Source organism: Portunus trituberculatus, chromosome 44, assembly GCF_017591435.1.
Source record: "Portunus trituberculatus isolate SZX2019 chromosome 44, ASM1759143v1, whole genome shotgun sequence".
NCBI lineage: Eukaryota > Metazoa > Arthropoda > Malacostraca > Decapoda > Portunidae > Portunus > Portunus trituberculatus.
The window spans coordinates 19,816,326-19,828,495 of NC_059298.1; the positions used below are offsets into that span (position 1 = coordinate 19,816,326).

At 44.7% G+C, this 12,170-nt stretch overlaps 1 protein-coding gene across 7 annotated transcripts in view; it reads left to right on the forward strand.

Annotated features, from left to right (window-relative positions):
* LOC123518990 (SKI family transcriptional corepressor 1 homolog-B-like) overlaps positions 1 to 12,170 on the forward strand; it is a 60,987-nt gene that overhangs the window by 38,922 nt on the left and 9,895 nt on the right. For all 7 annotated transcript variants that reach the window (XM_045280101.1, XM_045280095.1, XM_045280099.1 and 4 more), the window contains one exon: positions 10,211 to 10,433. In XM_045280101.1, the coding sequence (XP_045136036.1) occupies positions 10,211 to 10,433 (223 nt within the window). The remainder of the gene's footprint in view (positions 1 to 10,210; positions 10,434 to 12,170) is intronic.

The following is a 12,170-nucleotide window of genomic DNA, read 5'->3' on the forward strand; positions in this document are numbered from 1 at the left end:
GAGCTTTGGTGTTAAATATTCGAGTCTTCAATATTCTGCAGTGACGAAACAAGGCACCCCAGACGCTTGTCCCGCAGCCTTGGGACGTCAGGGACTAACCAAGCGAGGCGAGCCGCTGACAAACCCTGATGCTGGAAATGTTTGAGGAAGATTCAGTGAGCGATGGAAGCTTAGCCTTCGTCTTCATGGGAAACGATGGCGGTGTTGTTTGTCGTAGTGGTGGTGTTGGTGGAGGCTGTTGCTATCTTCTTGGATAGCTATGGTGATGGTGATAGTGTTGGTATTGATTGTGTAGGTAATGGAAGTGGTATTGCTAGTATATGAAATTAAAATGCATTCTTTTTAATTGATAAATTGGATAAGTGTAGATATGGAGACACACACACACACACACACACACACACACACACACACACACACACACACACACACACACACACACACACACACACACACACACACACACACACACACACACACACACACACACACACATGTGAACTTCCAGTAAACGTAGAGAGCGTTTCTTCGCCTTCCCGCTGAGGGCGCGTTGCTCTTATTCCCGACACTTTGTAGTCCTCAACCTTCAGCTACTCCAAACGTGGAATTGATTCTATAGTGTTTCCGAGCATTCTTGACTCTATCGTTTATTATGACTAGTAGAATATTGTTTATTATGACTGATAAAGGAGACTTTTTCTTGACTCTATCATTTATAATCAAGAGAAAGAGACGTGACGAGTCATCGTTTATAGAGTTAATTAATCCTTCATATCGCTTTCGTGTTTTGTTTTTATCATAATGCTTGGTGATTATAAAAATTCTTAATAGACTTTTTTGTATGGTTGTGTAGAATTACTGTTTCAACTTTCCGCTTTTCGGCTACGGGTGAACAGGTTAATTTAAGACTGAGCCACCCCATCACGTCATCTTTTCTCTCTTTTCTTTTCCCTTCGCTCACTGGTTGTTGCCTTTAGCAGTTCTCCTCCTCCCCATCCCCTTTCCCACTACTCCCTACCACCACCTCCTCGAGGGAAGAGGGATAGAGGAAGGACGAAATTCAAGGAAGTCGAATCGAGACGGAAAACGAGTGTGTTGTTCAAGTGTAACAAATATTTTCCGGAGGTTCTTGGAGCCATCGACTTTGCCAAACTTGTTAATCCAATACAGCCGTTCCAGGAGCCAAACTTTATCCCTAACAATTTCAACTTTTCGAAAACCCTTGAGTAAAACAGGCAATTCCAGTCTGGTTAAAAACTTGAGATTAAATGTGCAGTCGTCTATGTAAAACTAAAACTTGGTCATCGAAAATTCAAAGGTGAAATTTCAGAGGGAGCGTAGGAGTTTGCGGAGGCATTGTAGCGAAATGCTGAACCCGAGGCAGGGGCTGGGGCGGTGGATGGCTAGCTTGCTGACTACCTTGGTGGCTGACTTGCTGGCTGGATAACTGATTGACTGGAAGGTTTCTTGGCTGGTTGGATGTCTGATTGACTGCTTGATTGATTGACTAACTGGCTGGATGCCCACTTGACTTTTGGTTTGATTGATGTATGACTATCTAAGTAGCTAGCTAATTGAGTAATTGGCTGACTGACTGACTGGCTGAGCGTATTGTTAACTGATTAGCTAACTAATTGGCTTGGTAGCTGACTGTCTCCTTGTTTGACTGATTGACTGACCGTTTCTCTAACTGAACACGTAGTTGGTAAGTTTATCGGCAGGTTGTTTGGCTGACAAGCTGGTTGGTTAGCAATCTGAATGGATGATTAACTGGTTGACTGGATAACCTACTTTTTATTGTTTTGATTAACTGATGGACTGACTGGCAGCCATATTTCCTTGTTATTTTGTTTCCTTAAATAGTTTTTCCAATGCATTTTGTCACTCCCCGCTACCACCACCGCCATTCTCTCTCTCTCTCTCTCTCTCTCTCTCTCTCTCTCTCTCTCTCTCTCTCTCTCTCTCTCTCTCTCTCTCTCTCTCTCTCTCTCTCTCTCTCTCTCCTCTCCTTCCTTCACTCACTCACTCAATTCTCCAAACGTCGTTCTGAAACTCCATCCCTCTCTCACTTTCATTCTTTTCTTTCCTTCCTTCCACTCCTCCCCATTCTCTCTCTCTCTCTCTCTCTCTCTCTCTCTCTCTCTCTCTCTCTCTCTCTCTCTCTCTCAGTTCATCCGACACGTGTTAACTCTTTCTCTTCACCTCGGGCATTTCTTCAGCCAACAAGTTCCCCTCAGTTCCTCTCTCGACTCTCCCTTTGACCTCTCTTTCTTTCCCCTTCTCTTGTGACTCGCTGTCTCTTTTCAATGGCCTTATCACACACTCCGATTCTTACTCTTGTTTATCCTTGAGTTCTCATTGTGTTGGTCTGTCTCATTCTCCTTTTGTTTACTTGTTCTTCTAAATCGTTTTCTACTTTTTATTTATTTTCGTTATGGCGCTTCCTTGGGTTACTTATGTTTATTTATTGTTTTGATTGTATTTGTCTATTGATCTGCCTATATTTATATTTTTATCACTCTTTTACGACTTTGAATAGGCATCACTTTAACACACTTTATTATGTTACTTGTACAAATTTAAAGTGGTTTTTTTGTGTGTGATTCTGTATATGTCTTGTACACTAGCCTGTCTCTCATATCTACCCATCCGTCATAGGTTTTCGCTTTTCCCGTCTTGCTCTGCTCCTGTGATGGTGCTTTTTTCTGCTCGTTCAGGCGTCTATTTCCTGCAGTTCTGTGTCTTGTATCCTCTCCTACTGCCGCGCCGCTCATATCGTTTCAGTTTGCCTGTGTAAGCCTTCTTTCTTTTACTTTTCTTTTTCTGCTCCTATAGTTGTTTCTTCCCTTTCGAGCACCCACTTCCTGTCGCCTCTGTATATTTTCCTTTGCTCCTATACCCAGACTCTGCTTTCCGTATTTGCACATGCACAGACTGCCACGCCTTCCGCCCTTCCAGTATTACAGCCAGTGCATGTTCCTTCCTCTCGCTCTTGCCAGCCTTCTCTTCCACTGCAAGCAACGGCTCGTTTGCGTTATCAAAATTACTCTTCCTTTATACTCGGATGGATACATAATGCGAGTTTCTAGAAACTGGCTGCACGCTAGCCCGGCAGCCATACTGTATTGCCTCCATCAATAAGACCAGGGTGGCAAAAGGACGCAAGCCACGAGTATCCGCGTCCCACATCGCAGCGACCCTCTTCCGTCAAATTCCAATTCTGTCGGACGGGTCGCCTTCCCACGTCCCCCTCTGTGTACTTCATTATTTTTACATGAGGGTCATTCGAGGACACCCATTCATTAATGTTTTTAAGCGGCTTAGCACACCGTCCTTTTGTGCAGCGCTGAATGTAAAGCGTGTTTACTGTTCATTAAACACAGACACTTCCTTGGCCCGCCTTAACACCACGCCCCGTCCTGTTTGTCAGGCGAGTTTGAGTTATGATTTAGGGCTGTGTGTAAACCTGGGCTGAGGGCGAGGGACGGCACTGCTGTACCACAGGGCCGCTGCAGGAGACCCTCTTGTCTAATCTTTAGTGGGGCATACTACCACTGCTGCGTTCTGCTACTCGTCGGTGCCAACACAGTACATCACCAAGACAATTCATTGCATTTTCCGATGGTGAATAAAAACTACTTATTATATAGTTGATTGAGGGAAGAAAAGCTATGGGCTGATATCAACAAAGAAAATATGTACTGTGCATCCAGTTTATTTAAGAATACGCCTTTACAAAAAATATTTATTACGTTTCTGCTTGAGTTATCAGATGTATGGAATATGTTCATAAGCTTACATGTAAAGATATTATGCAGAGAACATTAAAATTTTCTGCCAACACTAATGTCTGACAATAACTAGACGAAAAATGTTTCACTTCATTCACTCCTTTGGTATGTTCACCATGCTACCCTTTACATCCTGTTATTTTTGTGCCTACATCCCTCCTCGCTGCAGCCTCGGGGAAGGCAGCTCATATAGCCACCGCCGCAGTGTTTACACAATGCAGGGACGCAACGTTGTCGTCTTGTGATGCAGGATGTGGATGAAAGCACCGCTCCCTTTCTCCTCATCCCTATAAACGTACACAGGACAAGGCATCTCAGTGCGCTGTATACCTCTGTGACATATTCAGTGAGTGGTGGCTCCAGCTCTTGTTTTATATTTCTTTCCGTAAGTTTGTCAATGCCGTAATGCGTGCTGGCTCTTAGTTTTGGATCGTGTTCTGCCTTCATGTGCCTTCCTTGGTCTTCTGCTGCCAAACCTCCCTTCATTCCTGTACTTTTTTTCTGCTTCGTTGGTTCATGCTTCCTTAATTCGGTTCCCTGCTTTCTAATTCCTTTCCACTTTAGCTGGTTCCCTCTTACGTGGTGTTGCGTTTAATCCTCATTTGCTTCCCTGCTTTCCTTCTCTCTTATTTTGCTTCCCCTGTTTGTCTATTTCGCCTTTTCTGCTTCCCTACCCTTCTATTTTGCTTCATTGCTCTCCTGTTCTGCATCTTCGTTTCATTGCTTTGTTTTCCATACATATACGATTTATTTACTAGAATTATGTTTTCTTTGGTATTTTTTAGTGGTCTGTGAATGAAGCCTCTCTATAATGGATGTATTCCCTTTTATTCTTATTTTTTGTATTCACTCTTTCAAGTTTGATATTCATTCTCAGTTTTCCTTATTTCTCCTTCCAATAATAGAGGAATTTCATTTCTGTCTTTACTCTCACCTCTCACAAACTTGTCTTCACTTTTATAATATTCCTATCTCTTCACTCATTTCACTCCCCACAACCTTTCCCTCCCTAAAACTCCTTCCTTTCACGACTTAAGTTTTATTTCTCTCTCTTCCAGGCCTTTTTCATCCGACATTCCTGTTTTTTCTCCTCTCCCAGCTCCCTTTTCCTCCCCTCACATGGCTCCCCTCTCCTCCTCTTCCAATTCTCCTCCTCCTCCTCCTCCTCCTCCTCCTCCTCCTCCTCCTCCTCCTCTTCCTCCTCCTTTTCCGCCCAGAGGTCTCCCTTGATTATGTTTGAGTGTTCCAGCGTCGACACCCGCAGGCTATTTGCTGGACACATTTTAGAAAGTTTTTTTTTTTCATCTTTTTTTTTTCGTACTTTGTTTCAGCGAAGGAGGTGACTTTTTTCTTTTTTTTTTATCAAGGGAAGTAGTTGCTGCCTCACGTAGATTCCGGTGTTCTGGTGCATGGAGGAGAAAGCGTTCAGCGTTCGAGGAAGCTTAGAAATATGAGAATTATGCTGATGTTTTGAATTCCAGGAGTTTGAAAGGGGAAAGGAAGTCGTGTGGCCATGGGAGATGGTAATAGCGGTGGTAAAGATGAGGGTACGGTGGTGGCACCTTCACAGGGAGGAAGTGGTGTGGAAGTTTTCTACCATTCGTTGCTTTGGGTGCTTCTGTTTCGTATTGCGTTTAATTGTGTGATGTCTTGTGTGTTATTTTAGAGATCCTGCATCCGTTTAACTCGGCCTGGTCCTGTTCGATGCGATTCTAAAATGAAAATGAAATGTGTTCTAGGCTGGATAGGACGGGATTATTGATTCATTGGTACGGTACATAAACTGCTATCCAATCTGGTCTAAAGCACGCACGCACACACACACACACACACACACACACACACACACACACACACACACACACACACACACACACACACACACACACACACACACACACACACACACACACACACACACACACACACACAAGCTAGAGGACCGGGGTTCGATTCCCCGGCCGGGTGGAGATATTTGGGTGTGTCTCCTTTCACGTGTAGCCCCTGTTCACCTAGCAGTGAGTAGGTACGGGATGTAAATCGAGAAGTTGTGACCTTGTTATCCCGGTGTGTGGTGTGTGCCTGGTCTCAGGCCTATCCGAAGATCGGAAATAATGAGCTCTGAGCTCGTTCCGTAGGGTAACGTCTGGCTGTCTCGTCAGAGACTGCAGCAGATCAAACAGTGAATCACACACACACACGCACACACACAGTGGTTAGAGCGCTGGCTTCACAAGCCAAAGGAACGGGGTTCGATTCCCCGGCCGGGTGGAGATATTTGGGTGTGTCTCCTTTCACGTGTAGTCCCTGTTCACCTAGCAGTGAGTAGGTACGGGATGTAAATCGAGGAGTTGTGTGTGGTGTGTGCCTGGTATCAGGCCTATCCGAAGATCGGAAATAATGAGCTCTGAGCTCGTTCCGTAGGGTAAAGTCTGGCTGTCTCGTCAGAGACTGCAGCAGATCAAACAGTGAAACACACACACACCGCGTAGTGAAGTGGTTAGCACGCTCGACTCACAATCGAGAGGACCGGGTTCAAATCCCGGCGCGGCGAGGCAAATGGGCAAGCCTCTTAATGAGTAGCCCCTGTTCACCTAGCAGTAAATAGGTACGGGATGTAACTCGAGGGGTTGTGGCCTCGCTTTCTCGGTGTGTGGAGTGTGTTGTGGTCTCAGTCCTACCCGAAGATCGGTCTATGAGCTCTGAGCTCGCTTCGTAATGGGGAAGACTGGCTGGGTGACCAGCAGGCGACCGAGGTGAATTACACACACACACACACACACACACACACACACACACACACACACACACACACGATCCGACGAGCGCATGTTACCAGGACAAGAAAACTAGCGTCTTCACGCAGGGAAACAGGTGATAATGGGAGCCTTACAAGGAGAGCCGCACACTTTATTCAGGTCACCCTTATTATACTGAGTGGCAAGACCTCTCCGCCTTCCCGCCTCTCTGCCTCTCCGCGCCCGGCTGCCTCCCAGGGAAATGGTCTAAAGTAAGTCCTTGTTAGTTAATTCCAATCTCTTCTTTTCCGCGGTGCAAGGCGCTGCTCCTCAAGAGGCCAAGGTGATGGCAGCTTAGACGGTGTAATTTAGCCTCGTGAGTTCACGTTGCGACGCATGAGTGAGCAAGGCGGCCCAATTAAGGCTTCAAGTGGCCTCCGTGGCTGCTCCTCGAGTGTTGATCCCTCCTCCTCCCTGCGTCTTGTACGCCAATACGACGTACCATTTCAAACATCTCCTTCTCGTTCTCATGCGTGTGCTGATGCTGGTGCTGATGATGATAAATCACTTTTGATTTATGTTCTCTTGCACTTGTTGTTGAAGTTCTGCTTATAATTTTAACTGCATTCCATGGATTTATAGATCACATGTCTTCACAGTGCAGTGGTACAGTGTTACTGTTTTGTAAAGGAAACACTGGATGTTGCTTGTGTGATCCAAGCTTTAAGCTTGTCAGCAGTTTTATATATATATATATATATATATATATATATATATATATATATATATATATATATATATATATATATATATTTATTTATTTATATATATATATATATATATATATATATATATATATATATATATATATATATATATATATATATATATATATATATACATATAATGTATAATCGCTATTCTTATGATTAATAGCTCTTTTCGAACGACACGTGAAAGCTATAATGTATGAAGCAGAAGGGGTATCCTGAATCTTACAACCTATTTGGTGTTCGTGTAATTAACAGCCTGCTTACATGTGTGAGAATATATAGACACTACCTTAGGGGGAAAGGTTTGCCGAGTTGTATCGCACACTTAAGGAAGGTCAACAGAGGACTTCCCTGGAGAGCCCTTTCCTCGCACCTCTTTGTTTGGTGGTGTCGGAGCAGATGTTCCACGAGGGGAGCGGTCTCACCTGTAGAAGGCGAGAAAAAGGATCGATGCCCGTCAGTGCTTTCCAACCTCTGCGCCACCACCACCATCCTACACCACCACCACCGCCACCACCATCAACACCACTACCGTCCTTCCTTAGTACCATTAATACCATCACCATCATAGTGTCACAGCCTCCGTGCACCACCATTACAACTGCCATTCCTTAATTGGACCATAACTACCACCACCACTAATAACACTGTCACCACTGCCACCGTCGTTTCTTCTTTCCTTCTTTCTTTAGCCCGACCACACCAAGACCACCACCACTACCACCACCACTCTCTACCTCAGTAAAACCTCCAGCCCGCCTTGCCTCGCCCTTTCTCGTGTAATAAGCTGTTGACGCAATGCACAAAAGGCCGCGCTAAAGACGGCCGTAATTGGCAGGGAAATTCAACTTAAGATTGCCTTCGAAATACTGGAAAATAAGAATACTAATTACCTAAAGCATTGAATTGCCCAGGCTGAGTCCCCGAGACGTGGAGGATTAACTTGGAGGTCTTTAAGTGGACGGTTTACAGCTTGTTGCCGCTGTAATTTTACGTAGGTGAATGTAGCTTCCGCGGGCAAGTGTGGCGGTTAATGAGCGAGACTCTTCCTCACCGCTATTCACTGGCGCACCAATTACGTTAATCTTTCTCCCCTCGTGAGGCAACCAGGCGGTGGAGAGTGACTCTAAGCACAATGTTTGATTACCACCTGCTCGCTTGCTCTCTCTTGAAGAAGGAGGAGGAGATATGTGTTGTGTGTGCTTAATCATTACACCTGTTATTCCACATTATGTTTCTCCTTCTACTCCTCCTCCTCCTCCTCCTCCTCCTCCTCCTCCTTCTTCTCGTCACTACTTCCGAAACGTTTCCAAAACTCTCCCATCGTTCTCTTCACTCTATATACAAACTTTTTTTTCCTGAATCTTTATTTTCTCTGTATCCGCCTCCCATTCTATCCTCACCTTTTCTACCAAATCCTCCCGCACCTTTTCTCTCATTATTACTGTCCCTATCCCCACTACTTCTCTTTCCTTCCTTTCCGCACTCTTCCTTTTCCTCATAGTCCACCCTTCACCCTGGCGCCCTCACATCTCCCCTCAAGGCTGGTGTGGGTATTTTTGCACTCGCTTGTCACTTTAAGAGGATTCCACTGAAGGCTTCAGGAACGAAAAGTGTTCCTTTGCACTTTTACGGCCACGAGTGACTTGTTGTTGATTGTGTTTTTGCCGAGAAGCTTTATATTACCTGCTTCCGCTCAGTGTGTTATGATTACCACCACCACCATCACTGTTCTTTTGATAACCACTACTCACAGCCATATGAAGTTACTCTAAATATATGCAGGATTCAGTCAGTGGGAAAAAACAGCAAAGGATCGCATACACATAAGAATTTACGCAAATATAATTGCCATAGTTTAGTTCTAAGAATATTCTACATTCCACTACAGCTCTTCCCTGTCATCTTCTGCACAAATACAAATACACGGTTAAACATCCTTGCGGATTAGTGGGAGCTTCGTTGATGGTAGGGAGACATCATTACCTTTATATACATAAACGTGTATGTTCTGAGAGAGAGAGAGAGAGAGAGAGAGAGAGAGAGACTAGTTAGCCTTAGCTCTGCGTCTTAGCGGATCTCAGGTTGCCTCCTAATTACACACTTAACGTGGTGAGGAGACGTGCAGTTGTATCGGTATTAACCCCTTTTAATGATGGATTGTGGGCTGGCGCTCGGCTGAAGGACACACTGCAGCGTCAACACTCTACACAAATCGACACACGCCGCTGCAGGAAGGGAAAGCTGCGTAGAACCTGAAACAGACTGGGATAACGTGTGGAGTTCGATTCTTGGTGAAGTTGTGAGGATGAACTAGGATTATGATAGTGGATGAAATTGAGGGAATATGCGTAGCAGAGAGATTGAACAGACTGAGTTGAATAAAATGTGATTGTAATAGATTGTGGAATGTGAATAGAGATGGACACGGGAGAAGTTTACGTAGCCGTTAAAGGAAAGAATATATCATAAATGGTTTTGAAGCTAACAAGAGAAGTAAGGCTTCGTGGAATTTCTCTCTTTGTACTAGAACTCATCGGATTGTTTGTGAATGAATAGAAAATTGCATATATTCTTTAAAGATTTTTTTTCACCCGGATCATCTGTAATATATATCTTTTAAACGGTTTTGTTGTTCATTTTGTCGCTGCATGACACTCATAATAAAGCTATACACTCCGTTGCGACAACCATAAATGATAGGTTAATTATCAGTAAATAAGTAAATAAGGGTAATGTTTAATACTCCTAGTGTTAGTTAACTGTTCATGTTTGAATATTTAACCAGACAAGGCAAGATAAATAGGATCGTGGGAGAATGGTCGTAATTCATACATAGTGTGTTCGATATCACATGTGTATGAGTGTTTCTCTCGTGGCTGACTCTCCTCCCCTCTTTCCCCAACAGCTGCCTCCCACTTCTAGTGACTCCCCCACCGCAGCCAACGCCGCTACTGAGGAGGACCCTCGCCTAAAGCTCTTCTTCCTGAGGGAAATGGAAGCCCACAGGCGCGTGGAGCAAATGGCGCGACTTAAGTACACCTACACCTCCCATCTGCACCACAGCCTCCACCATAGCCTGCACCACAGCCTGCATGCCGCCCTGCAGCCCTCTCACCACTTGGCAAAAGGTAAGAGAGGACCTTGACTTCTTGCCTCTTCTTTGGTTTCTCTTTGTCACTTCGCCTTGGTTTTTGACTTTTTCTTATTGAGTAGTGAAGGTAGGGAAAGTAGTTGGAAGATATCTTAATGATATCTTTGTCAGTGTCTTGAAAAGAAAGAAAATCACAACCGAGGTGACGGTACCAAATGTGGGTGTTCTTGCGGTGAGACGGCGTGACGGGGCGTCCTTTCGATGACAAAGTGGATGGCAAATTTCCTGCCTCCAGTTGTGACGTATTTTAAGGCGGATGTGAAAACCATTAGTGTTCATCAGTGTAATCAGAGTGTGTGGCGAGTAGTAAGTGCGCGGCGAACACTACAAGTGAAGGCCGTAACGACCATCACGTCTCCGCAGTCACGCAAACCACTCCAACATTTACGGCCTTCAAGCTGCAGCCTCGTTAGTGCAGTAATCACCTGTGTACGAAGAGGCAACAACCCAGCAGGGACGCACCACACTTATTGTCACCTCATAAAGTATTCATGTTTTATGTCACACACCTGAGTTTGAGCTGAGGTGGTGGTGGAGGTTGTGGCGGCGAGGAGACCCGGAGACTTGTCACCGCCAGAGTCAAGCAAATGGACGCTCCTGCTCCCGCCGCTCGCTCACTCTTTGTTCTCCTCTCGCTGGCCGTATGGACACGTTATTATCAGCCCCTCTTATGCACGCGTGTGAGTGGCGCGGAATATATCACATTCCCGCGACGAGCTTTGTCCCGGTAAATGTACTTCACACATTATTTTCCCGCACATCGATGCGTCAATATTTCAATAATCAGACTCATACCGTACAAGTATTTACAATAATCCTATCTTGAAGGAGGTCAAGCACATACAAACACACGCCTACACACACGGTGAGGACACAAGTCCTGCGACCCTCTACCGTGTAACGATAATGGAGGCGTAATGAACCGTGCAATTACTAACCTTACCTTACCTCCCTTACTGTTCCCCTACACCCTGCTATATACACTCTCAGCCCGGGTGGTGGGGACCTTATTTACCACACAGCAATTAGCATGTCGTCGGCGGAGGGAACGATAGAATCTAGTGCAGTAATTGGTGGACGCCAGACACGGACGGGATGTAAAGAGTAGCGTGTCGCCTCTCGTTAGTTAACCATGTTGTACTCACGCCTGCACTCGTTCCATCAATCCCCATCACTTAATTTTGGGGTAACAGACTCATTTTTCAGCGAGATAATAGCCACGTACTATTTCCGCCATCAAATTGGTTCCTGTCGTCTGTTTGTTTACCGGACACGATGGAAATAAGAAGTTTGAAGTCATTTGGAGGAGAGTAAGTTTCATTTCAAGGTTTTCGTGTTTCTATCTGGTTCTTGGGTCATGATTCTTGGCTTAGATTAATGGCACTTGATTCCTAACTGATTTTTTTTCTAGTTCTTTGGCTCTTGTTTCTACGATTGTTTTCTTTGTTTTCTTGACAGTACTGTTGTTCATGGTTCTTGTTCTTGGTTTTGACTCTTAGTTCTCGGTTCTGTTTTCTGGTTCTTTGGATCACGGTTCTTTTTTTGGTTCCTCGTTTTACTTGTATCTCTGTCTTTTGGTTCATGGTTTTAGTTCTTATTTCTTGCTGGTAGCCCATTCCTTGTTAGGTTATTCTCTTTTTTTATGTCCATAGTTTGTGATTCTGGCTACAGCAGTAATGTAGTTATTGATTGGTCTCTGTTCTCGATTCTTCGT